This window comes from Monodon monoceros, unplaced genomic scaffold (genome assembly GCF_005190385.1).
Source record: "Monodon monoceros isolate NGI ecotype Baffin Bay Population unplaced genomic scaffold, NGI_Narwhal_1 Super_Scaffold_11, whole genome shotgun sequence".
NCBI classification, from domain to species: Eukaryota; Metazoa; Chordata; class Mammalia; order Artiodactyla; family Monodontidae; genus Monodon; species Monodon monoceros.
The window spans coordinates 105,226,997-105,252,805 of NW_021703767.1; the positions used below are offsets into that span (position 1 = coordinate 105,226,997).

The 25,809-nt window shown below is 39.5% G+C and overlaps 1 protein-coding gene across 3 annotated transcripts; it reads right to left on the bottom strand.

Annotated features, from left to right (window-relative positions):
- Window positions 1-1,353: 1,353 nt before the first annotated feature.
- Window positions 1,354-24,925, bottom strand: MFSD1 (major facilitator superfamily domain containing 1). 3 transcript variants are annotated; one of them, XM_029214121.1, is made up of 16 exons: window positions 24,675-24,925; window positions 22,538-22,590; window positions 21,486-21,598; window positions 19,665-19,707; window positions 19,282-19,349; window positions 17,711-17,819; window positions 12,812-12,914; window positions 10,550-10,648; window positions 9,918-10,029; window positions 8,939-8,995; window positions 8,427-8,583; window positions 7,042-7,139; window positions 6,315-6,427; window positions 4,620-4,667; window positions 3,296-3,353; window positions 1,354-2,137 (listed from the first exon to the last, which is right to left on the bottom strand). In XM_029214121.1, the coding sequence occupies exons 1-16, from the start codon at window positions 24,844-24,846 to the stop codon at window positions 2,134-2,136; spliced, it is 1,407 nt and encodes a 468-aa protein (XP_029069954.1). In that variant the 5' UTR covers window positions 24,847-24,925; the 3' UTR covers window positions 1,354-2,133. The 3 variants fall into 3 exon arrangements, with proteins under 3 accessions (XP_029069954.1, XP_029069955.1, XP_029069957.1); XM_029214122.1 differs by lacking the exon at window positions 6,315-6,427 and having other exon boundaries at window positions 1,731-2,137; window positions 24,675-24,903; XM_029214124.1 differs by lacking the exons at window positions 19,665-19,707; window positions 22,538-22,590; window positions 24,675-24,925 and having other exon boundaries at window positions 1,731-2,137; window positions 21,486-22,012.
- Window positions 24,926-25,809: the final 884 nt, after the last annotated feature.

The window sequence follows — 25,809 nt, forward strand, 5'->3', positions numbered from 1 at the left end:
CCTTCCACATAATAATGCCACCATTCCACGTCAATATGCTCTCTAACGAAACCACGTAAAGACTGCTCAATCTTCCACTTTAAGCAAATCATACAACATACCTAACAAATGGTCGTTTCCTATTTTAGGCTGTTATGAACAACCTTGCGATGAAGATACTGCCTTAAAATATATTTATGTGTATTATTTGTCTGATGGTTTCCTTAAATTATTAGAAATGGAAGTACTAAGTCAAAAGACATGCGGCCCACCACCATCCTGCTTTTTAGGTCTTTTTATTCATAGTGCCAATTTATCCTCCAAAAAGGTTATTCCAAATTACTCTCCATTTTATTTATCCATCATTCAAAAAATATTTATTTTGTGCCTAATTTGCACTAGGCTCTATCAACACAATCATTATCAACATGACAGACACAGTTCCTGCCCTCATGGAGCTTACAACTTAAAGGAAGAGACAGAGACCCCACATACCTCATCACAAATTCTTCATTATAAGCAGAGTTACGTAAGCTTAGAAGGAAAAGTTCAGGGTTTTTCAAAGATCACAGGAATTTTAGAAGAACCTGATAGAGCCTGAAGGGGCCGGAAGAGCTTCCACAGGAAGAATGGTTCTGAGTTGGACCTAAAGTTTTCTGTTGTAAATCCTGTGAAACCAGGTTGTAGAGAACCCTGGATAAGATATTCTAAGCAAAGGGAGCAGCATGGACAAAGCCCCTGAGAAGGGAAGGAACATGACCAGCTTGAAAAAATGTAAGCAGCTCACTGTAATGAGGCACAGAGAGATAGTGAAAAGAGTAAGGCAGGGCCAGACCACACAAGCCCTCCACAGCAGCAAACTCTTCCCAGCTGGTAAGGCCAACTTTCAATAGCCATGGGCCAGAACAGTCACATGGCAGTCAAAGCCTAGAGAACTAACAACTGAATAATTACACAATAAACTCTAAACCAGAAAAATGGATGTAAATCAACTTACCCTGAATAAGGAATGCACTTTCAAGCTGCTCTAGGACTTTTAAACTTACAATGTTAGACCACGTACTTTCAAACACTATAATCAGCTAGATACATAAAACAGTTGCTGTCTAAAATATCTGCACGTCCACAGAAAGCAAAACACATAAATCCCTTGACTCTAATACGTAATATGACAAGACTAAGTCAACTAAAAAGTGTTTAAGTTTGTCAGAAAAATTTCATATCTGTATTTTATTTAATGCAAAAAACATAAATGTTACTCAAGGTCCTAGTCTGGAGAAAAAAACTACTCCCATAATCTTTCAATGACTGTAATTAGTCAAATTCTCTTTATTCTAACTTAGATTTTCTTATAGAGATAATCTTCCACATAAATAAGAGTTAAAATCAGTGTTTTAATATTTTTTTTAAATAAAAAGTTAAAGGACATCAAGTATTCCTTTTGCAGTGTTTTTATTTATCCTTGTAGATATGCAATTATCATAATTTACAGGACATTTTTTAGTAATTAATTGGACTATAAGAGAAACCGTACAGAAAGTTTGTACCACAAAATTATGTCCCTAAGGGATCAGGGTCCTCAGTAACAGAGAAATAAAGAAGCTCAAAAGGGTCACTGCTCAGCAACCTCTGGTAACTAAAGAAAGCAGAACACAATCTGCTATTTGTGGAAATGAGACTTCATAAAAATACCTTTCAAATATTCCCTATTACAAAAGGGAATGCCTATTAAAATGCCATTGTTTATTCTATATAAAATATCCTTTCTAATCCCCCAAAACTTTTTTTTTTGCTTTAAGATTAAAGGCCATATCCCTAAGATACACTTTGTGAAAATTATCTCAATACAAGATCCAAAGATTTCCATTATTTACTGTCCTTACTCAAAATCACCTGCACGTACCAGATGCAATTTTCTAAACTTCATCATTGATGAGCCTATTCCAAAGCAGAATTCTTCAGCAATACAAAAGACACAGGCTAAAATAGTCCTCACAGCTATACTTTAAAATAGATATATTCAAAATATAAATATTTCTCCAGACCATTATTTTTCCTAACGACTAAACTCTAAATTAAAAGAAAAAAAAAATTGGAGGTTTTCAAACCAATGATGTGTGCAGCCCATTCGTATGACACAGTCATTTAAACTTCTCACCTGCAAAACACAATGCAATACATTATCAAAAAAGGGAGGAAAAAAACCATGAAACCCCATTATTACAAAATGAAAACCATAACCACTATAAAACATGCAGTGCCAAATATTAAGTTACACATTTTGCTGGATAATCTTTTCACTCCTCTTGATCATAAATGTAATAGAGGATCGACTTAAAAAATTTGGAAAATATAGAAATGCCAAGAAAAAAATAAACTCTTCTAACCCTACCATTCAAATGGAATTGTTAATATTGGGGATTTTTCTTTCAGCATTTTTTCTATTATATATAAGTAATGGATTTAAGAAATACACATGCCTACATACTTTTTCTTGAATAAAATTGGGATATTATATTTGCATTTTTACCTTTTGTTTACTTAACACATGGCATGTTGAGTATCTCTGACTTCAAAAATCCTTCTTAAACATGATTTTAACAACATTTGTTTATAGTAGAATTACTATGTGAAAAGGGAATTTGAGATGGCCAAGAATCAAGCCCCAGAAAACACAGCCTTGTTCTACCAGATTTTAACCTACTCAAAATTCATAAAACTTACAGTCAGGTGGTATATATTTACAAATAAATTTTTTTCATCATAAAAAATACAATGTCTAAAAAACTAGAAATAACAAAAGAAATAGAATCACTACTATGCTTTAGCATGCACTCATGGAAAAAATTAGTTTAACTTAAACCCCACACTAGATACTTTAATCTGTTCCAAGTGAGTCAGAGAACACATAATGGCATGTTAGCACCAGGAGAAAATAAAAGATTATCTCAACTAGTTAAGAAAAAGAAAATATGAGAAAGAATGGAAGGGTGAGCCCAGCACAGGAAGTCAGGACAAAGACCTTTCCTCCAATAAATTACAAATACTGCAGGTCTCTCTCTCTCTCCTCTCAGAAGGCAAATTAAAGCCCAATTTGTTCTTTATCTCCTTTATTTTAACCTTTGATATCCTCCCTTTAAAATTTTTCTAACACAAAGAAAAATTATGTTACAATAGTTCCAGAGATAATTGTTGGCTCTCAAAACTTAAGAAAAAGACTAATTTCTTAAATGTCTAAACCCAATATCTTGAAATAAAATGCTACTGTTTTAAGATTTTCATAATAAAGACAAATTTTCTTTCTTTCAATACTTACTCTGCATGAGAAAGTTTTATTTCTTCCCTTTGTCTTGCAGAATAATTTAGGTTCCCACCTAAAATACAAATAAGCATTGAATCTTTTCAACACAACTATCGTAAGTAAAATTCAAACACGCACATGTGTACACACACATACAAATGCCTTTAAGTAACAGAAGAGGCTATGGAAGGTGAGAAAGAACTAGTTTATCTCCTGGAAACTTCCCAAGGGGGGAAAAATGTTTCTTAAGAATCATTATATGATACAAATAATCACTCCTTAATGTTAGCATTTTTTAAAAAATTTTGGACTTATGTATTGCTCGAGGTTTTGTTCTTTGGGACCATGTATCAATATTCAATAATAGTGAAAATTAAGAGGCATTAAAGTAAATGACCTAAAATTATTTAAACAGCATATGTATTCATTCTTCTAAATACATGACAACCCTTAGGGCCAAGCCAGTTTAGAAAAATTAATAAAGGTAATATCAAAATCTTATAAATAACAAAAAAAGCAAAAATAAATGTAGTAGATATTAGCAAACGAAAAAAATCTATAATTTCTCATTCTATATTAAACACTTTCAACCTTAAAATGCAAACTGCAGCTATAAATATGTTTACTTCTCATTTTTTAAAAATATAAGACAATAACATAGGAAGGGCTTTAGGTTATTTTTTTAGAAGTCATACTAATATGACCTTCTGCTAATATAAAAAGAACATCTAAAATTTTATATTACAAAACTTAAATTGAACTGGCCAGGAAGAACATGACAATGATTTTAATATATGGGAAGGTCCAAAATACATAATTATATGCTATGAAGTAAAATGTGTTTCATCACTATGAACAGAATGTTATTACATGAAATAAAGCCTCTCCTGGATGGAGACAATCCAGGAGCCCCACAAGATGATCCACTGTGGGCTTCCCTGGTGGCGCAGAGGTTAAGAATCTGCCTGCCAATGCAGGGGACACGGGTTTGAGCCTTGGTCCAGGAAGATCCCACATGCCACGGAGCAACTATGCCCGTGTACCACAACTACTGAGCCTGCACTCTAGAGCCCGCGAGTCACAGCTACTGAGCCTGTGTGCTGCAACTACTGAAGCCCACACACCTAGAGTCCATGCTCCACAACAAGAGAAGCCACCACAATGAGAAGCCCGCACACCACAACAAAGAGTAGCCCCCGCTCGCCGCAACTAGAGAAAGCCTGCATGCAGCAGCAAAGACCCAACGCAGCCAAAAATAAATTAAATTAAATTAAATTAAATTTAAAAAAAATGATGATCCACTGTGGTTTAAGAAGAAAATACCTGAACTTCTACTTACCTTGGGCACGATTCACCAAGTAGAGTAAGACCACAGATAAAAGTGAGACTGGAAATGAAAAAAACATAAGGTCCTTAAAAACACGTACTTTTTCCCAATGATTCCTATGTAATCATAATTACAAAGTAAAGCTTAGAAAATCAAATCTTTATTAACTAGCATTTAAAAATGAAAACACTCTTCACATTATTTTCCAAAAAGCACTAAGTTACACACCATTTTCTCCATGAGAAAGATATTTTTAAAACCTGAGCCCAGGGATGGCAGGGACAGAAAAAGAGAAACTGAGACCCCTCTGCCCCCAGGAGAAGGGGCCAACCCACCCACAGATCATTTCTCTTTCCTCTCCCTTTGTAATGCTGGTAGTTCCCAGCACTTTCCCAAAACCCTGCCAGCTGCTAGACTGTTTATGTTTTTACAGAGAGCCAAATAGAAGTAATCCTTTGGAGGTTTTAGGTCTGAAAACACCATGTTCATTTTACAAATTAACCAAATATTAAAATGTGGTCATTAAACTCCCAGAAACCCAGACCAGTAAAGGCCTCAGAAAGTCAGGTACTTGGCTTTTCACTTTAACAAGCGTGGCACACTTAACTTACTTTAATACCTCAACAAAAACCTTTTTAAATGGAGTGGTGTTTGGTTTGAGAACCAAATTTATAAGGAACCGTTGACTGAGATTAAACCACACGTTGCAGCATCAAAAATAGACAAAAACACTTTCACAACCTAGTACTATGAATTCGTATATGGCCCACTATTTAAGAATATATTTTTAAAATTTGATGTGCTAATTTCTAAAGTTATGAGATAATAAAGTAGATTCAGGCTATTATTCATAAGCCATCATCTGCAAACACCACACCTCCAGTATAGACAGTCTTTATTCCTGTAAGTGAAAACGAAGTCGGATAAAATCATTACTCGGGCCTGCCGTCTTAAACACAATTTATCGAAGCATGAAAGATATCTGATATGTCATGCGAACATTTTTTTTCAGATGAACACAATTGATGTGTAAGGAGAACACAGTGAAAAAACACTGATTTATTTTTGTAGTTTTCGGCAGTTGCCTAATGCTTCCTATTTTTAACCAATGAATCATGACAGGTAAAAATTAAATAACAGGACTAAGAATAAAAACAATTCAAAATAGACTAATGAATAAACAGTGAGCGCTCACACCTAAGCCACACTAATGTCCACACATTCACACCAGGGACATACTCAGGACCCTTCAAATGGTTCCACTCTGAAGAGGAAGGTGTTTTTTAACAACCATAAATATTTATGAAACAGACAAGATGAGTATGGGATCTGGGTGGCCTGTTCCGTATGGCTTTTTTCCACTAAGGATGTTTTTAATGTTCACTGATATTGTAACATGTATCCATACTACATTCTTTTTTCTATTATAATTAAAAATACATAACATGACATTTACCATTAAAAAAAAACATAAATATTTAAAACAGAATATAGAGCAGATTCCATTCCTGCCTTTAAGAACAGGAATCTCCTGAAAAATTCCTGTGAATCTTCAGAAAACTAAAAAGTCACCAGCTGAGAAACATCTTAGGGATTTGGTTTAAAAAAGGGGAAAAAAGAACAATAACAACAAAAGCCTAAAAGTATAAATGAGAACATCCTGCTGCATATTAAAAGAAACTAAATGTTGCCAGGTGGCGCACTTACAAGAAACACAGGCAATGAAGAAAACTTCTAAAAACAGATATCCCCAAGTATCCAATATCATGCCAGCAATGATGGAAATGACTGCCAACCCAAGATTCTGAATGGACTGCATGCTACAATTTAAGAAATTTAAAAAAACCAAACATTTCAATTCTGAAGTCTTCACACACAGAGTACCAATTCACTATAAATATTAGTATCTATAAACCACATACTATCAGTGTTAAGAGGGTTTTCAACCAGGAATGACCTGATTAGATTTGTTTCTTTAATCCCATGACTGTTTCCACTACTTAACTTTAGGCTCAAAGGCAAGGGAGTTTGCCTTAGCAAGTACAGTCTGAATTCAACACCTTCCTGCTGAATGAATCCAAGGGCTAAGTGAATACCAACCAGAGATGTGGTTTCCCTGTTCGGCCTTTTGTGCTAGAGATTGGAACTCAACTTCTCACTGAGAGGCCCTCAGATAAACGGGCGGTGGGATGGTCACGTCAGCAATGACCTCTCATGGGGTAGCTTATCTCCACCTCTCTTGCTGGAGGCTCGGAGCTTTTTTTTTGCCACAATAATAATACAAATAGATTAACTGATTTTCTGGTTATTTCCAGGTTCAGAGCTGTCCCAAAAGCCTGAAGCCGACTAGATTCAGGAGATCTGGAGTTTTATAAGATAATTAAATTGACACAGCAGAGAGAGACATTATATGATCCACAGTGCAAACACTTACAAGCCATATGCAGTTCCCAGTTGATGTTCGGGAACTACAAATGCCACCATTGGCCACAATGCACAGGCAAGCAATGAGTAGGAGAGTCCCAGCAGACACTATTGAAATCAATACGGAAAAGGGTAAAGAAGTCTTATATTTACCAAAAGGTGATTTTCTTTTGATGCAGATTAGCAAGAGTGACATAATAACTAATATATGAATATCCATGCAAATTGTGTTGCAAAATAATTAGGCTAAAAACTCATATTCAACACAAAATGGTCTTGGGCCTCTCTAACGGTATCCCTCTAGGGACAAGATACACATAACACTGTCTTAACCATTTTATATTATATGAATACATAACTGGCTGGGCCCAGGGTGCAGTCAAAGACCAAACAAGAAAATAAAGCTAATTTGCAAAATGTCTTTACCAATGTTTCAGGCAAGCTAATTTCCCAGTATTCATTAACAATTACAAATTAAGCAATCAAGGTAACATCATGCCAACAGTCCATTATCTTACTTCTGGGTCATCACCACCCAACTGGAGAGCCAAGCAGAGGACCAACAACAACCACTGCTTGATAAACATCACCTAATGCTAACTTTTCCTTCAATTAAAGAAGAAACCTTATGATTTAAGTTAAAATAAGATCATTTATCAGATTGGGAACAATTAAAATAATGCCAACGTCTAACAATGGCAAGGATACTAAAAAACAAACACATTCATGTATTATTGGTAAAGCTATAAATGGGTAGAAAGTTATTAGAGGAGAGGTTTCACAGTGTCTATCAAAATGTTAACTGTGCAAAGCCTCTGCTCTAGCATTTCTACTTCTAGGAGTCTGTCCTAGAGAATTCTAACGAAGTGCACAAATATATATGTTCAAGATATTCTTTTATTAACAGGTAAGAAATGCCAGCACTTTGGCCTATGGTCTTAAAAATGACATTCTGAAGAACAATTACAAAAACTTGATGAATTCATTATTACTTTTTGACCTACTAAAAGTCAAAGACAAAAGAACGCAAAATCATGGATACTGGGTTGACAGATGTTTTTGCCACCTATGATGGAATGACTTCTTTTAATGAAGTACTGAAAAATAAATGGAACTAATAAGCATTGGGCTTTTATAAGACTATTTTATTTCAAATTCTATAGCAGCATTGAGGGTACTATTATATAGGCCAAATGAAATCAAAAACATCTTATGCATTAATGATTAATATTTATATACTTTAAAAATAGCTATTCTGTAGAAACTGAAATTGTCATTGTTTTTCCCACTGTCACAAGCACTACTATCAGAAGAGCTGAGCGTTGGCTTCTGATACGTGCTGTACAGAGTCCTCCCTGAAGCCCTGAGCCCCCCAGCCGTTCGCAGCGACTTTACCATAGCAATCCAAGGGTTCCACAGAGTGAAGGCCAGCATCATGTGGGAAGCAAGAGCGGTCACCACTGCACACAGAACCCAGATGATGTTCCTTCCTGTTTTATCCACCAGAAGCCCAAATATTGGGGACATGGGAGCTGATATTACATATACAATACTGCCCAGAAAATATAAAAGATATTTAATAATATATCACAGGAAAAAAAATTAAAAATCCACAAAGTCCTAAATCCTACAATGATTAGGTAAAGCAAACCCTAGCTCATTTAATTTAACATCCTTCTAAAATGGTCAGCAGTAAATAGAAATAAAAAGATATAAACAGTGGTCCAAGACTTCTTTGGTTTTCCCTTAATGCAAAGATGGCCATTCAGGATCAAGACCCAAGACAGACTTTGTTTCACACTGTAGATGTTAGTTCACATACGTCTTTTCTGTCTCTTATAACATCGGGTTATAATTAAAGACCCACACTAAGCACACAGTAAGCACTTACAGAATTAATGGAATACCTGTTAATAGCACTCGCTGCCTGGGAGGAAAATCCAAATTTCTCTGTAAAGAAAACTCTAAAATAAAAAGAGAGAGGACAAAAAGCAGACACTTTAGAAAGAACTATTCTGTTTTTTAAAAATAAAGGCAAAATAAAACTGAATAAAAATAAGTTTAGTCAACTTTCCCTCCTTTATACTGTTTTCCCACCTTATTTGGTATCCATCTTCAAGCAACTGGCTAAAGGTTTAGTATTTACGTAAGTACTTCACCAACTAAATAAAACATATCGATACCTATTTTTTCCTCTTTTACGTGTACAGCAAACAATACACACAAATTTTCAGAAACCCAAATGTATTACTACAAGGAATTAAGATGGCTTCCTTTCCTTAAAAGCAATACCGGACGGGTTCTTTGCTAAATAATGCATAAGGTTCTTGTCTCAAACTGTAAAATGACAGCCTGAATTTAAAGGTTATAATTACAGAGATGCATCTCAACAAACACACTCACACTCACACACTGCTCTGTTTAAGTAGCTGCCCGTGAAAACGGAGAAAAGGTAGAAGATAAAGCAAAGAAGAATTTAATTGAAACCCTGAATTTGAGTCTGCAGAAACGCAGTCCTAACAAATGGAGATATGCCCTGTCACTACGAGCTAACGCACTGTCTCCATTCTCAATAAGAGGCTTCCTAACAAAGAAATAAAGAGGAAATAAAAAAAGAATACAAATCCAAAATCAAGCATTAAAGTAAATCAATATTATGTATCAAAAACTGTTTCAGGTATTTCTTCAAAAACCTAATACAAGTATTAAAGCAACACTAAACCTTAAGCTAAGAAAATCAGTTGTGTCCCAGGATGTAAAACAATTCCTGTGAAAATACCAACCGTAACAGAGAAGCAAAATTTATACCTTAAAAAAATTACATTTATGTGACTGAATTCTCATTATAATTTAGCCAACAAAAACAGAATGCTAGAGAAGACTCACTTCCCAAGTCCAATGAAAGGGAACACAGCAACATAATAGCCGACACAGATGATAAATATGAGCCACAGGGGGAAGGAGAAGTCCTTCACATCAGTTAACTTGATAACTTCACCTTACAGAAGAAAGGGAAGATGCAGTCAGTGTAATTTTGCATTTCTAAGTCAAGATTATTTTTCTTTTATCATGTGATTAACCTTTGCAATTCAGTTAAAAAATACTTGTCTCAGTAAATCACTAGAACATAGTTTCTCGGATAAACTAAAAAGACAACAGAAAATGCAAAACCTAAGATTAGCATCTACCTTCTTTCTTTCTTCCAGAAACACTCATCACTTTGCAAATATACAAGGTACAATCAAGAATGTAAATTCTGCCAAAACCGCTTAAGGGGGAAAAAAAAAGTATCCAAAAATTTAGACAAATGGAAATAGATTAGGAAATAAAAGATTTAAATAAACTATATGCCCATATAAAATTTTAAAAAATTTTAAAGTGGAAAAAAAAAGATTTAATAAACAAGTATTAAGCCTCACTGCGTTTACAACACTACATTAGGAATTTACCTCATTGTAAATTATCTCAAAAAGGCCGTAATTCCTAAAAGCCTAACTTTTTCTTGCATTTAGACTAACCTGTTTTTCCTTGTTCTTTATGAAGGATTCGTTCTGCTCTCTGATCCAAGTAAGCAAGGGCCAAGGCACAGACTAGTGAAAGAATACATGTTATACCCCCTATAATAAAAAAAGAAGAGATTTTTAAAAGAGAACCAAAATGAAGGTTCCTAAAAGGTAGCACATTACATTAACAGCAAAATACTTAGCAACTTAAAGGGATGGCATCTAGACGCATATATGAAAAGCCTACAATTACTAAATCAGGACAGAAGGAAAGGAAGTGCATTGGGAAGCACTCAACGAACAGCAGTCGCTATTACTATTGTATATTATTTCCTGGTAGAAGGTTGGAGATTAGACGGGAAAGACTAGAACAAACTAGTCTAGTCTTATAATCAGAATACAGACTGAAGAAAGCTGATGACCAGCTAGCAAATTAGTCCTAATTTCTTAATTCAGTCTAAGCACCAATTATTGATGGATGCCAGGGGGAACAAACCGCAAAAGCAAAGTCTGATTCTGTGATCACCTCATGTTCCCTCTGATTCCTCCCCAAGTCTGACTCTTGCTCCTACCCTGTGGCAGCCCCAAGGGCCCCAATCCTCCCACAGCACAGCCCGCTCACTCTCCTTCAGGTATCCAACATTACTCACTAATGCTGACCTCGTATCATTAAAGTGAATCAGGATAAACAGTGAATAAAGTGTACACTTCTCAAAATTTTTAATAAAAAGCTTAGTAAAGTAAATGACATCTTTAATTGGCTGGCATAATATGAAAAACTGCAAAGAGTCGGTAGATGTGGGTTCTACGTCTGGCAGTAACAAGCTGATTGATCTTGGGCAAGGAATTTAACCTCTCTGGGCTTCAATTTTCCCAAGTGTAAAATCAGAGGCTTTGATCTGATGGCACAGATCTTTTCTGGCTCTGAAATTCTCTAAAATTCTCAAATTCTCCACTGTGGAGAGAACTGGAAGGAATACTGAAGAGAATCTGAAAGTAAGAAAGAGGTTATAATTGGCAAAGGATTTAATAGGGAGGGGGAGAAAGAAGGGGTCTCTAGGCACAAGTTGCCCATCTAGGATTACCTCTCACTGTCCTCCCTTTACCAGCCTGTACCAAGGAATACAGGGAATAAAAGACGGCACAGAACCTTCAACCCAGCACCCACAGGTCTCCCTAGGGCTCTGCAAGCAGCTCTCCACATCCTGTGGGGCTCAGTTAGACAAATTCACTGCTCAGAGAAGAAGCACAGGTGGTAAACCCAGAGAGCATCAAGCGCTTCTCAGTGACCCACCCAGCAACCAGCAGAACCCAGCTTTAGCCAACAGAACTTAGGGTCAGAAGGAGCCTATACAGTTTTAGTCCAACACCCACAGTTTTACAGAGAAGAAAACAGTTTTACAGAGAAGAGACACAGAGGTTAACTTCCTGTCCAAAATGAGCCAGGACCAGAACCTAGACTCCCAGCTCCCAACTTGGTGGATTTCCCATCACATCCTATCACCTCTGACTTCTATAAAATCTAAGCTCCATAAGCGCATGAAATGAATTTGATCAAAAGGAAACAATTCTCCCTTCTGCTACAGACTATTAATGAACACCTTAGAGGTACAAACTCCCTGACTGTTTTCAGAGTTCTCACATACACTCTCATTTGCTCATCACAACAAAACCGAAGCACAGGGACTTCCCTGGTGGTCCAGTGGTTAAGAATCCACTTTCCAATGCAAGGGACTCAGGTTCAATCCCTGGCAGGGCAATTAAGCCCGTGCGCAGCAACTACCGAGCCCGTGCGTCACAACTAAAGAGCCCACACGCTCTGGAGCCCATGTGCCACAACTACAGAGCCCATGCGCTCTGGAACCCACGTGCCATGACTAGAGAGCCCACGTGCCACAACTACTGAGCTTGCACGCTCTGGAGCCCACCACAACTAGAGAGAAGCCCACGTACCACAACTAAGACCCGATGCGGCCAAGAATAAAATAAATAAATATTTTTAAAAATCTATCCTTATTTAGAAAAAAAAAAAAACCTGAACACATGTGGTGGTACAAGATCGTTATTTTAAGAAAGTGGAAATAAAAATACAAATGGGGTGAATGACTGCCAATATGTTCACTGTGTCTAATTAGGTCCAAGAACTAGTGAACTGTACAGGCAAAACTATAACCAAGTGGTCTAAGCCCAATTCCTGTGTTCTTTCCTCCCTGTCACACCACTTCCTATGACAAGCTTTCAGGACAGATAAAAGGTGGGACTTCAGGATTCACTAACCAATAATAAGTGTGACCCCAAGGGTTGTGTGACCAGCAGAACCCAACGAAGCTTCAACCTTAGAATACAGCCATCCCATGAGGTTCATGTTTACTGTACTTCCCTGAAAGAAAAGGAAAAAAAAAAATCAACATAATTTTCATTTCTGTCTGTCTTGCTCAGAAAAAAAGGATGTCAGTTAGCTTAGAGAAATAAGTATAATAGGGTTCAGATTAAACAACAGATAATTTTTTAAAAAAAAACACTACAAGGAAAGAGCTAACAACCTAGGATAAAGCCACAGATAAGATTACCACACAAAAATGCCAATTTATAGAAAATGCTAGCATTCAAAACAGCACAGTACATCTAGATCTTCCTAGTAGCCTAAACAAAAATGAAACACAAGTTATAAAGTTCACAGGGTACCCAAGACAAAAATAAACTTTGGCTCATAAAAAGCACAGCTTTTCCTGATCCTGACATCTGAAAAAAAAATTCATCCTCTGATCATCCTTTAGAAGACAGTAATAGTACTACCCTCATTCATTTATTCTTTCATTTAGCAGTTATTGAACCCTGATTACATGCCTGTCACTGTTCTAGTTACCGGGAATAAAATAAAGAACAGAAAAATTTCCAGCTCTCATAGAGAGCAACCCCATTTTAGTGGGGTAGAAAAGGTAAAATATACAGTATATGAAACAGCAATGAGTGCTTCTAAAAAATAAGGAAAAAAGATAAAGCATAGAGGCTTCCCTGGTGGCACAGTGGTTGAGAGTCTGCCTGCCGATGCAGGGGACACGGGTTCGTGCCCCGGTCCGGGAAGATCCCACATGCCGCGGAGCGGCTGGGTGCGTGAGCCATGGCCACTGAGCCTGCGCGTCCGCAGCCTGTGCTCCGCGGCGGGAGAGGCCACAACAGTGAGAGGCCCCCGTACCGCAAAAAATAAATAAATAAATAAAAATAAAGCATAGAAGGAGAATAAAAAGGGGTAGAGACCTTGCTGAGAATGTGACTCTGGGTTAAGAACTTGAAGGAAGCTGGGAGGCTACCTGGAAGAACAGCACAGCACTCCAGGCAGAAGGAATACCCAGGGCACAGGCCCCGAGAGGAAGGTTGCCCGGCGTGCTCAAGGCAAGGAGCGTAGAGACTAGAACAGTGTCAATGAAGAAGGGAGAGGATGAGACGAGGTCCCCAGAGAGGAACTGATGGGAAAGCGAGCTATTGGTAATAAGAACTTCTGGCTTTTAGTCTGCGTGAGATGGGAAGCCATTGGGGTTCTAAGCAGAGAAGTGGCACAATCCCTTACGTTTTAAGAGACTCACTCTGGCTGCTATATCCAAAGAAGACTGTAAGTGAGGACGGTGCAGGAGCAAGGACATCGGCTCGGGGCGGCTGCAATAATGCAGAACAGAAACGATAGGTCTTGGACTGGGGAGACTGGCAGTGGGCACAGTGGCAAGTGGTCGGAATACGGACATATTCCGGTGGTAGAGCTAACAGGTTTTGCCAATGGAAAATAAGTGGAGAGTGTGGGGTTAGGGATGGGGGTAAGGAGTGGTTCAGGGTGACATCAAAGTTTTTGCCTGAGCACCTGGAAGAACAGAGTTGCTCATAACTGAAGATGAGAAAACTTCAGCATGAGCTGGTTTGGAGGACAGTAGGTGAAACATTAAGAGCTGGGCTTTGGCTGTGTTGAGTTTGATATGCCTACTAGACATCCAAGTGGAAATGTCAAGGAGGAAGCTGCAAATACGGGTGTGGAATTCAGCGGAAAGGCCTGGACGATATAACTTCAGGAGCAAAGACACGCTATTTAAAACTTCAAAACTAGATAAGATTACCAAGGAAGTGAGCGTCAAAAGAAATGAGAGGGTGTCCAATGACCAAACCCACATTTACAGGTTGAGAAGACTGAGGTGGAACCAGCAAAAGAGGTAGAAGGAGCAGACAGAAGGGCAAGAGGAAAACTATGAGACTGTGGAGTCCTAGAACCCAAGAGAAGAAATCAAGGAAAGGGGAGTGTCAACTGTGCTAACGCTACTGATAAGGAGACTGAGAAATAAACATGTCCTCCACCATGTTCCCACAGCAAATACAGCAGCAAATCGCACATGGCTACTTCTCACAAAGTGTTAGCCAGTGGCATTATTCAGATGCTCATCTGAATAAGGTATAAATGGAGACCTGCTGGAAACATTCCTCAACATCAGCAAAAATACAAGCCCCTCAAAGACATATTGTCTCAATAACCCTTTAATTCTAAAATGCCTAACATGACCTGGCTTAGCAAGTACTCAATAAATATTTGTTGAAATAAGGAGTTTTTAAAAGTAACAAATTACAGAGGAAAATCAAAAGAGTGCTGGACTTCCAACCTCAGCTAAGACAGGAATAATAAGAAAAGTGAAAAGTCCACTGCCTGAATGATAACAGTCCAAGGGTCTAAAATCAGACAAACTCACAGTTCAGCCGACAAAAAAATCACGGCGAGGTAAACCCGAAACCTCTATGATCATTCTGAGTATGTGCAGGGCCAAGAGAAGCACAAAAAAGACTGAACCTCCATCTACCCCAGCAACTCTGTAATGGAGTCCTTTGGTCTCCTGCGTGCATCTCACAAGGACCCTCAATACACCAACCAGATCAGAGCCGAGCCACCCTGGCTGACGGAGAGGTGGCTGCCTGAGATCTGGCTCCTGCCACCTCCTCCTCAGGCCCCCCCACCATTCCCGTAACCTCCACCCCGCATCCTAGAAGCTCCTGAGATTCCGTTCTAGAAACTTAGGGCTCCTGGGGACGCAGGTGAATGGATTATAACTAGTTTGTGACCACACAGAAAAGAACGTGAAGATCATTAGTAACCACAATGGCGTCACTGAGAATGAGTCTTGCTCAACTGCTCCTATTTCCTTCTTTTAGAAGTTATTAGACGATGAGATCCACCAGCTGCCACAGACATGTCTTGACTTGCACAAGATACATAAGGAAGTACCAGGAATGTCCTTGTGGATAAAATTTAGAAAATGTGGAAAACCACACTAGTTATCAAAGATTTACAAATTAAAATAATGTTTAGGTGTTTCCTATCAAATTGATAAAATGACTTTTTTTTTTTTTTGCTGTACGCGGGCCTCTCACTGTTGTGGCCTCTCCCGTTGCGGAGCACAGGCTCCGGACGTGCAGGCTCAGCGGCCATGGCTCACGGGCCCAGCCGCTCCGTGGCATGTGGGATCCTCCCGGACCGGGGCACGAACCCGTGTCCCCTGCATCGGCAGGCGGACTCTCAACCACTGCGCCACCAGGGAAGCCCAAAATGACTTTTTTAAAGTACTATCAAAGCTACAATAAAAAGGATCCTCTCATATCTCACAGATGGAGATATAAACATCTCTGAGAGGAAAAAGTGGAAATATGTCTCAACAGTCTTAAAAAACCCTAACAAACCCTCTGACTCAGTGATAATTCCATTCCTAGCAAGCTAGCCTCAGGAAATAATCAGAGATGCAGACAAGTTTTGGAGTGTTGCACAACAGCTCTATTTATAATACTGGAAAATTAGAAAGAGCCTACATGTACAAAAATATAGAAATGTTATATATGTATGACATATGTATGTTATATATTTCATAAGATGAAATATTACATTAAAAATATTTCATTTGTACTGGGGTTTTTTGTATTGGATTTCTTCCTTCAAGACTATGTTCCAAGCATTTTCATGCCATTTACAGTCTTTAAAACCTTGATTTTTAATGGCAAGGATCTTTTTAAAAACCTCTATTCACAGGAGCTCATGAAGGAAAAAACCTAACAGGGTTTGGGATGGCCAAAACACCTTCCAGGTTGCATTTATAATAGCATAATGTTGTTCCCCTGGGTACCCTCTACCAGATCCCCTATCATGAAACACCACGATCACTTCCAGGTTCCAAATGCTGCTGAGGAGTACTGACCACCTGTGATGAAGTCCAGAGAGGCAGGAGCGCCACGGTCAGGGAGCTGAAACCCATGCCACATGGCTTAGACAAGCACAGGAAGTGAGCATGTCTGACCAAGACCTTCAGAGTTGTCTTCATAAGCAAAGTGCTGCTGCACAGCAGAGAAAATAAACACTCACTAGAGGGCAAAAGTCGGAACAATCACTAAAAGCTACTTGTACAGGCAGATCTCATCTCTATGGGAGATTGAGCTTCACAGAGTTAATTGCAGTAGATGAGCTGTCCCATCACACAGCGAGCTTCTAATCACTAGAAATGTGCGAGCAGAACCTGGATGACCATATGTAAAGACTTTCATTGCAGGAACGCCGAAAATGGGTAAAGAAATTAGACAACAAAATCTATACGATCCATCCCAATGCTCAGGTTCTCTGAACTAACAAATGCTCAATTAGCCATTTTAGACTGTTTCCTAAGCGAAATAAGGTTAGAAATGCCTTAATTAAAGTCAGGTAAATGGGGGCTTCCCTGGTGGCACAGTGGTTGAGAATCTGCCTGCCAATGCAGGAGACTCGGGTTCAAGCCCTGGTCCGGGAAGATCCCACATGCCGCGGAGCGACTGGGCCCGTGAGCCATGGACGCTGAGGCTGAGCATCTGGAGCCTGTGCTCCCCAACAAGGGAGGCCACGATAGTGAGAGGCCCACGCGCTACAATGAAGAGTGGCGCCTGCTTGCCACAACTAGAGAAAGCCCTCGCACAGAAATGAAGACCCAACACAGCCAAAAATAAATAAATAAAAAAAATTTTTTTTAAAAAAAGGTCAGGTAAATGGTATATACTATGGTCTAGAAAAATATATAAAAAATCAATACCTAACTTATACACAAACACATTTCATCCTGTAATCTTTAAGAGATAACTACAACATTCAATCTTTTGCTTCCCATTTGGCTTCATTATCTGTGTCATACTTACAATTCTAGCCATGCTAAGCTGGAGTCCAAACACCAAGTTTAATTCTTTGCCTTTAAACCAACTCACAGCATATGTATTCTGGGCAACTGCTAAGGACTCCCCACCAATCCTAGAATAAGGAAAGAAAAGTCACAGTTTTTAAAGAAATACCCCAGTTAACAAAGCAGCAGGTGTAAAATTTTGACACCCCTCCCGTCAAGAGGTGGGGTCTATGTCCCGTCCCTTGAATCTAAGTGGGCCTGTGACTGCTTCAACCAGTAGAATGTGGTGGAGGCAGGGTTGTGTGATCCCAAGGCTGGGTTATAAAAGGTGAGATCTGCCTTTCCATTCAAACATTCACACTTAGAACCCTGAGCCACCTTGTAAGAAGTCCAACTACCCTGAGTTCGCCACACTATGCGAAAGCCAAGAGAGGCCCTGTTTAGGTGCTCCAGCCAGCAGTGCCAGCCTTCAAGTCATCCCAGCTCAGGCTCCAGACATCAGGTGCACAGACACACCGTGCACGCTGTACCCTGTCCAAACTCCTGACCCACAAAGCCCACAATGTAAGGGTTGTTTTATACTAAGTGTGGGTAATTTAATACACTGCAATGACAACCACGACCAGCAATAAAAGGAGTTTGAGCTACCACATCACCATCTATGCTATATAAAATGCTCACGTGGGGAGAGCGGTCCGTACTTGTGAAAACACAAAAATTCACTTTTCAGGCCAGCACCTTCCATATTCGACATTCTCCTACTTCCCAGATTTTAATTTTCCTTCTGTAAGTTCTACACATTGACCTTTACGTAGGAGCTTCCTCTCCCCTGCATCCTAACACTGAGTCCTCCTCATCACTGTCCTCATCCAAAAATATCTCCCCTCTTCTACTAATCCAAATCCTATACTGATGTCAAGGCCCACTTCATCCACGAGGCCATTTCTGACCACACTTCCATCTCTGAATCCCTTTCATATGTTTATATACATTTTTTTTCCTTCTCTCTCACTTAGAGCACTTTTGGGGGTGTGTCACCTATGTCTACATGTCGTTGGTACCTGTAAAAAGCATGAGTAAGTTATGTCATCTGCATCGCTCTGGGCAGGAAGCCCAAGGCTGAACTCAGAATGGGCTTACTGAATAGACACTGAAATTCATTAAGAGCAGTTAGTCTTCTGGTAATTTACTCCTTCAAGCCTCTTCAACACGGTTCAAAAGGACCTACACATACCCGCTAAGAAGCAGCAAAATGTCCATTAATCACCAACCTAGAAAATGATGGTCTATGCTTTTCTAAATGAGGTTTAAATCACAGTCTTCAATACTACAGAAAAGCAAAACACTTAAGAAAAATATCATTTCTGGAGAACTATTTAATATTCAAACCCTACACAGAGTTAACTATGACCCCTCAAAATTGTTGCTTACTTTAAGGGAAAATTAAGACAACCACTGAGCTAGATTTCAAGGATTTGAAGTAATTCTCCAGAAGATATAATAATGTATTTTTTGTAAATCTTTAATAAATTGACAGATGAACACTAAAACAGTAATATATTGGGATAAGTGAAATGATGCATAACTTACCCAAACACAAACCTTCCAAATTCCATCAGCCAAAAAGCATGAAATATTCCACCCAGAGCAAAAACAACCTGTAATGTAGAATATAACGTAAGATCAAAGAAAAAGTAAATTCAAGGAATCTAAGAGAAATAAGTGACTTATGATGAAACACAACCTCTACAATGATTTTAATATTCCTTCTTAGTAAATCTGTGAAATTTAGGTATCAAGGTTCATCTGTCTCAAGGCTTAAAATGCATTACTATGCATTACTTTACATGGGCATTTGTGAGCCTTGCTTAATTAAGTCAGGCATTCACTAAACACATCTTTGCTGGTGGAATGAGACAAGAATTCAAGAGTCACTGTCACAATGAATCAATGAACGTTTTGTCTTTTCTTACCTGTCCAACGCAAACAAAGCAACTAAAAATAATGGTGCCCCATCTGTTAGAGAAAGAGAGAGAATGAAGGAAGAGTATATCACCAAGTCCTTCTTGGGTTTCTCTGACCCCTCTGCATTCCCTCCAGAGAAAGGGGTCGGCCTCTGAAGTCAGCAGCCTTCCTAGGCTGCATGGTGACCTACAGAAGTCTTGACTTCCAAGGAGATTCCAGAGGCTTTAGTGATGGCATATGCTTGTTTAAGCCATTATCATATCTTAAACACAACGTATTAAATAATCTTCAAGAAGTTCCCAGGGTTCCCATTTAAAAATGGACATTCTTTATAAAATTTTTATTGAGTTTAGGACTGACTCCAAGGAATCCTAGATTAAGTAATTTTAAGTGGTTCTTGATAACTAAAAACTATCTTTAAAAGGAAAAATAGCAACCATGCTAATACACTTATAAATCTGCCTACTCTAGTATCCCATACTCTGAATAGCTCATTAATGTTTCCCCAGAGTAATAAAATACCAGTACCAGGAGAGTTCTTAAAGATCATATGAGTAAACCATTCTTCTGAAACTCAAATCCCTCCGAAGATCCTTGTGAAATGGTCATACCAGAGTCTCCTGAATGTTCTCTAGCACTGGAAAACTGACTGTGGTCCCAAGGCACCTCACAGCCCCACCTGTCACCCTGATCAAGCAAAGTTTCCATCATACTAAGTGGAAACTGGCTCCCTGAATTTCAAACTTATTCTACCCCTTTAGACCAAGCAAATTAAATTTAAGTCCTCCTTTATACACTCTTCAAAATGTTTAAAAGTTAGTCCCCAAATTTAAACACTTATAGTTTCTTCAACTCTTTTCCACCAAACATGGTTGGAAAACCCCTCATCATTTTGCCCTCTGCCTTCCGAAAATATTCCCAGACTACATCCCTCCTAAAGTCTCCACTAACAGCACACACACAACCAATCATTAGGATGAAAACTGACAGAGCTTATAATGTATGCCTTCCTCAGCTAAGAGGAGTGGTCACAAAAAGTTTGATGCCTAAAGAAAGGCAAAAGAGAAAATCTCATTAGGGCTGGGAGAGGTAAACACTAACTACGTGTCAAATACTGTCCTTCCATCTCTCTCAATCCTTATAACCACCTTGCAAGGCAGGAATTACTATCCATATTTTACCAATGAGGAAACTGAAGATCAGGAAGCTAGGAACAGCTCAAAAGAGCTAGGAAGTTGAGCAAGTGGCAGCAAAAGGATTCAGACCCTGGTCTGCTGATTCCAAGTGAGGGCATAATTTACCTTTAGATAACTGAGCTACCATATTCCCTGAGCAGTATTTACCTTAACTGAAATACCAACCAAGTTTCGAAAACCAATTCCAGGGGCTTCCCTGGTGGTGCAGTGGTTAAGAATCCACCTGCGGATGCAGGGAACATGGGTTTGATCCATGGTCGGGGAAGATCCCACATGCCACGGAGCAACTAAGCCCGTGCGCCACAACTACTGAAGCCCACGTGCCTAGAGCCCATGCTCAGCAACAAGAGAAGCCACTGCAATGAGAAGCCCGCACACCACAACGAAGAGTAGCCCCCGCTCGCCACAACTAGAAAGCCCACGCAGCAACAAAGACCCAACGCAGCCAAAAATAAATAAATTTATTTTTAAAAAAAATTCTGGAGATATAAAAATCACACACACACAAAAACTAATGCAGATTATCACAGTCAATACATAAGTTTATTCAGTTCTTTCCAGAAATACTTAATCTAGTTCTGTGTTTTCTTAATAATCGTATTTACCCATAAGTGAGATTTTTCCCAAGCTTACCGTATTCCAAATACGCGGTCTACCAAAAAGCCACCAAAGAAACACAAAACTACATTGGGCCAAGAATACCAGGCATACAGCAGCATGAATTTCGTGGTATTCACCTGCATATCCTATACGGAAAGAAAACAAAACTATTTTTTTCCAGTTAAGTTTAGCAACTAACAAATCAAAACATTCTTTCTGGAAGGGCAGGCGTTTCTTAATCATTTGCAGTTGCTAAGTGCTTTGAGGCTCTCATGACATCTATGGCCGCTACCCCAGAAAAATGGTCACACCGAGGAACTTCCTGAGTGTGCAGTCATTTCAGAGGCTTCATGGAGTTCAGGATCAATCAGCTCTTCCACTACTGGGACCACTTCTGTCTGCATCTGCCTGTATCTTCTACATTTTATTCACCATGTACAACCTGCTGTGGGGTTCTATACCCACATGAAAAAGGGCCATCTTAGCTTATCCCTTCCCTCCCCTCCACTAATTCCTATCTTCCTTCCCTTTCATTCTAGAATGTGAAGGGCCAATCTATGTATTTCTTCCTATCCAAAGGTGAAAAAACTTACAAAGGAAAAAAAATATCTAAATACACAAGAAACTGTAAATATCAAATATATTTTTATAAAGCCAGACTAAAAATACTGACACGGACAATCCTCCGGAATCAGTAGCCGCATTTTAAAAATGAAATAACAACAAAAACATATTTAAGAAAGCAAAATGCTATCCTACCAAATCATTTGTCATTCCAATGATTACACAATGAGAGAAATGCAAACAAAAAACTGCCAAAATACTTTCTGGCAATACTGTAGAAACAGCAATTACTTATCTAAGATGTGAAACGATATCAAGTCACAAGTGCTATGCATGAATTTTTTGTGGCCATTCATTCCAACTCAAGAATACTCCTTGCCCACACAAATTTGGTGACAATGGATGCTAAAATGGATTCATTAGACAGTGTTTCAGACCGGGCAACCTGAGAGCTGATGATGCCTCAACAGTATACCTGTTCCAGAGCCAACAAAAGAAACAAAGGTGAAAAGTCAACTTACCCGTTTAACCTGAGTCTGAAGGGCAGCAGGATTATCATAGCAAAAATAGCTGCCTAGAAAAAGAAAAAGCAATTTTCTTTTAAGTAGTAATACTTTCCATATAAAAGTTTCAAGCTGCAATTACTACTCAAATGCTGATTTTAAACGTCTATACTAGGGGTTCGAAGACTGACACTGGAACCTTTTGTAGGCCACTTCCTTGTCCACCAATATTCTCTAAATTGCAGCCAAATAATCCACAGAAAACATGCCAAGTTATTTACAAATTATGAGCCTGCATACACAGCAAATACTGGGAACCTGGATTAAGAAGTTAATCAACAACTAATTGTTCTTCCACCTTACTTTCATCATGTTTTGTATGTCTATTGTTTTATTAGCACCTTCATGAAACAGTTGTATTTTCCTTAAAGCTACCAAAACACACATACACTAAAAATTTCAAAAACATCCTCAGCAGTTTCCTAGTAATGTTACCTAAAGCCACCACTTATCTTGAGAGCAGAGGAATGGAGTTTAACTATTCTGACTAAACCTGTTTTTAAAACAAGAACTCTTAATTCTACAAACAGCATACCCAAGATCAAATAATTTAGCAAATACAGTGCCAGGAATGAACAAAAATAAAACAAGAATTCTAAAGGGTTAAATTAAAACATAATAATAACGTCTTTTGGAGGGTAAGAAAGAGAAGTGGAGAGAGGTTGGACATTCATGCACTCAGAGTTATTTTTACAGTAATAAAATCGACAGATTTTTTTATAGGCACAGGATAATGCTGCCTCCATTTCTCCACGAACTCTGTCTAGAAGTATACATTAGAAGCCACCAGTTCAAAAGAAAGAAAACTGTCATTAGAAAGGTATGACTCTGGCTTCTGAAACCCATCCAGGTAACCATAATTTACTAAAAATAAATTGCTTAAGTACGTGGTATTTTAAGTGTTTCGTGTTGTTCTTGTTTTTTGTTCCTCAACTCAGCAATTTATGATTCCTGCTTTAATCACTGTCAGGGATACCAATCTCAGGCTTTAAAGCTAATGAATGGGCACCATCTTTCCACAGTGAGAAGAGGCGGAACAAAAAGAGATGCAAAGAAACTAAAGCCCAAAGCATCCTGCATGCCTACTTATATATTCCAGCAGTAGCATAAAGTAATCCACCATCATGTTCCTAAATCTGTTGATTCCACCAATTCCAGCCAGCCCATGAAAAAACACATTACTACTTTCATACCAAACTGATATTGACATTAGAATGTTGCTGGATAAATTAGTTGCTGGAATATAATAGAGAGATATTTTAAAGATTATCTCCAGAAACTGCTTTCAGAGTCACCAAATTTCATGACTGAAACCAAACACCACAAGTCCAATCCAGTTATGACTGCTTCACATTGGCAGAGCGGGAGTACAAGTACACATCTACTCACTGAAGCTATCAAGACACACTCATACGTTTTACCAAAGAGGGCGAGAAACATAAATAACTGCCAACGAATTATTCAAACGAAAATTTTAAAGTATTTGTGGGGTTTCTTTGGGGGTAGGGGGCCAGTTAAATCTTTCTGAATTCCTTCTGAACAAAGTGTCATGAGAGGGTTACCAAGGGGGGAAGCGGGGAGTGGGACGAACTGGGAGATTGGGATTGACACATATACACTACTATGAATAAAAGAGATAACTAATGAGAACCTACATTATAGCACAGGGAACTCTACTCAATGATCTGTCGTGACCTAAATGGGAAGGAAATCTTAAAAAGAGTGGATATATGCATACGTATAACTGATTCACTTCTCTGTATGGCAGAAACGAATACAACATTGTAAAGCAACTACACTCCAATAATTTTCTTTTAAAAAAAAGGATTAAAAATAGTGTCATGAGAGGAACCCTGACGATCTAGGAATTTCTTCGTATCTGTGGCCCCTGGGCCCAAGCTGCTAGCCTTTGGGATGAATAGCTAGCAGTGTCCACAGGCTTGGATGGGGTCGCGAAAGTTAAAGAAGTGAAGCCCAGGAGCTGAAGCAAGAAGCTTCCCTGAGGCCGCGTGGCACCTAGGAGCTCAGTGCAGCTCCGAGAGAAAGCCGGGAATTCTTTCTTATCAACCCCACCCCACCAGGCCAGCCGGCTCACCGAAACCAAGGAAGCACATCAGCAACAGCACCAAAAGCCGGTGCGCCAGGCGACTGGGGTCGCAGAGGGCCGGCAGCGCCCCGGGGGCAGGGGGTGTAACGGGGGCGCCTCTGCCGGCCTCGTCGGGGCCGCCGGGCAGCAGCGCCCTCACTTCCTCCTCCTCCTCCTCCATCGGGCTAACGGGAGACCGAGAGACCACAGCGACTGCAACTCCGGGAGGAAGCCGCTGCCAGAGCCCAGCGAAAACAGTGCTCACGTGACCGCAGTTACTCATGTGACGCCGCGGCAGGTCAAGCAGGGTTACGCTCACGTGAGTGGGCGTGAGCACGTGGTGGGCAGGGCCGGCAGGGAAAAAGGGGAGGTGGCGACGTTCGTTTTCTTCAGCAGCGGTCTAGGCGCGGAACCCCGGCCTTCCACCGTCGACCGCGCTGTCCTCTCGTTTCTTGCCCTGCTCTCGTTGCCGTCCCCGCGCCGCTCCTTCGGAGAAAGTGCGGGCCTCCCCTCTGGCCCGACGCCAGGCGTGATCCCACCGCGAAGGAAGCGAAAACGCCCGCCGCCCTTCTCGCAGCGTTACTCTCCGCAGCCTGTTTGGCTTTTCTTAATAACACACAGTTGATTGAGCACCTTATGATGTATCAAGTTACGTGCCAGGTACTGGGAATACAAAATGGAGTGTGACAAGCTCTTGGACCTCAAAGAGTTCACGGTTTAGTTGGAGAGATCGACAGAAACTGATACTTTAAAGACCAGTTTGGTGAATGGATGAATGTAGTGAGAACAGCGGCTGAAATGAGCACTGAATTCCATAGGAATGCCTGGGAAAGGCGTTTGGGAAAGGAAGAGTAAGTGTACAGTTTAACTAGCTTTGGGGGTAACTTGGCGGCGGAGGGGGTGAGGAATGGAAACAGATTAAGTATTTCGCAGGTGAAATGGATGACGTTGTGAGTAATAGCTTATGAGGTCTGAGAGAAAGGCAGGATTTGAGAACATCTCCCAGATTTCTAGCGTGGGCTCCCCAATGTAGATCAGAATATAGGAAGAGAAGAGAGTGGGGGAGGATGCCAGAGAAGATAGATCAGTTTGGAATGTGTTGCCTTTGAGATGTCTGCACGAGAGGACTCCACTTTCCACCTCC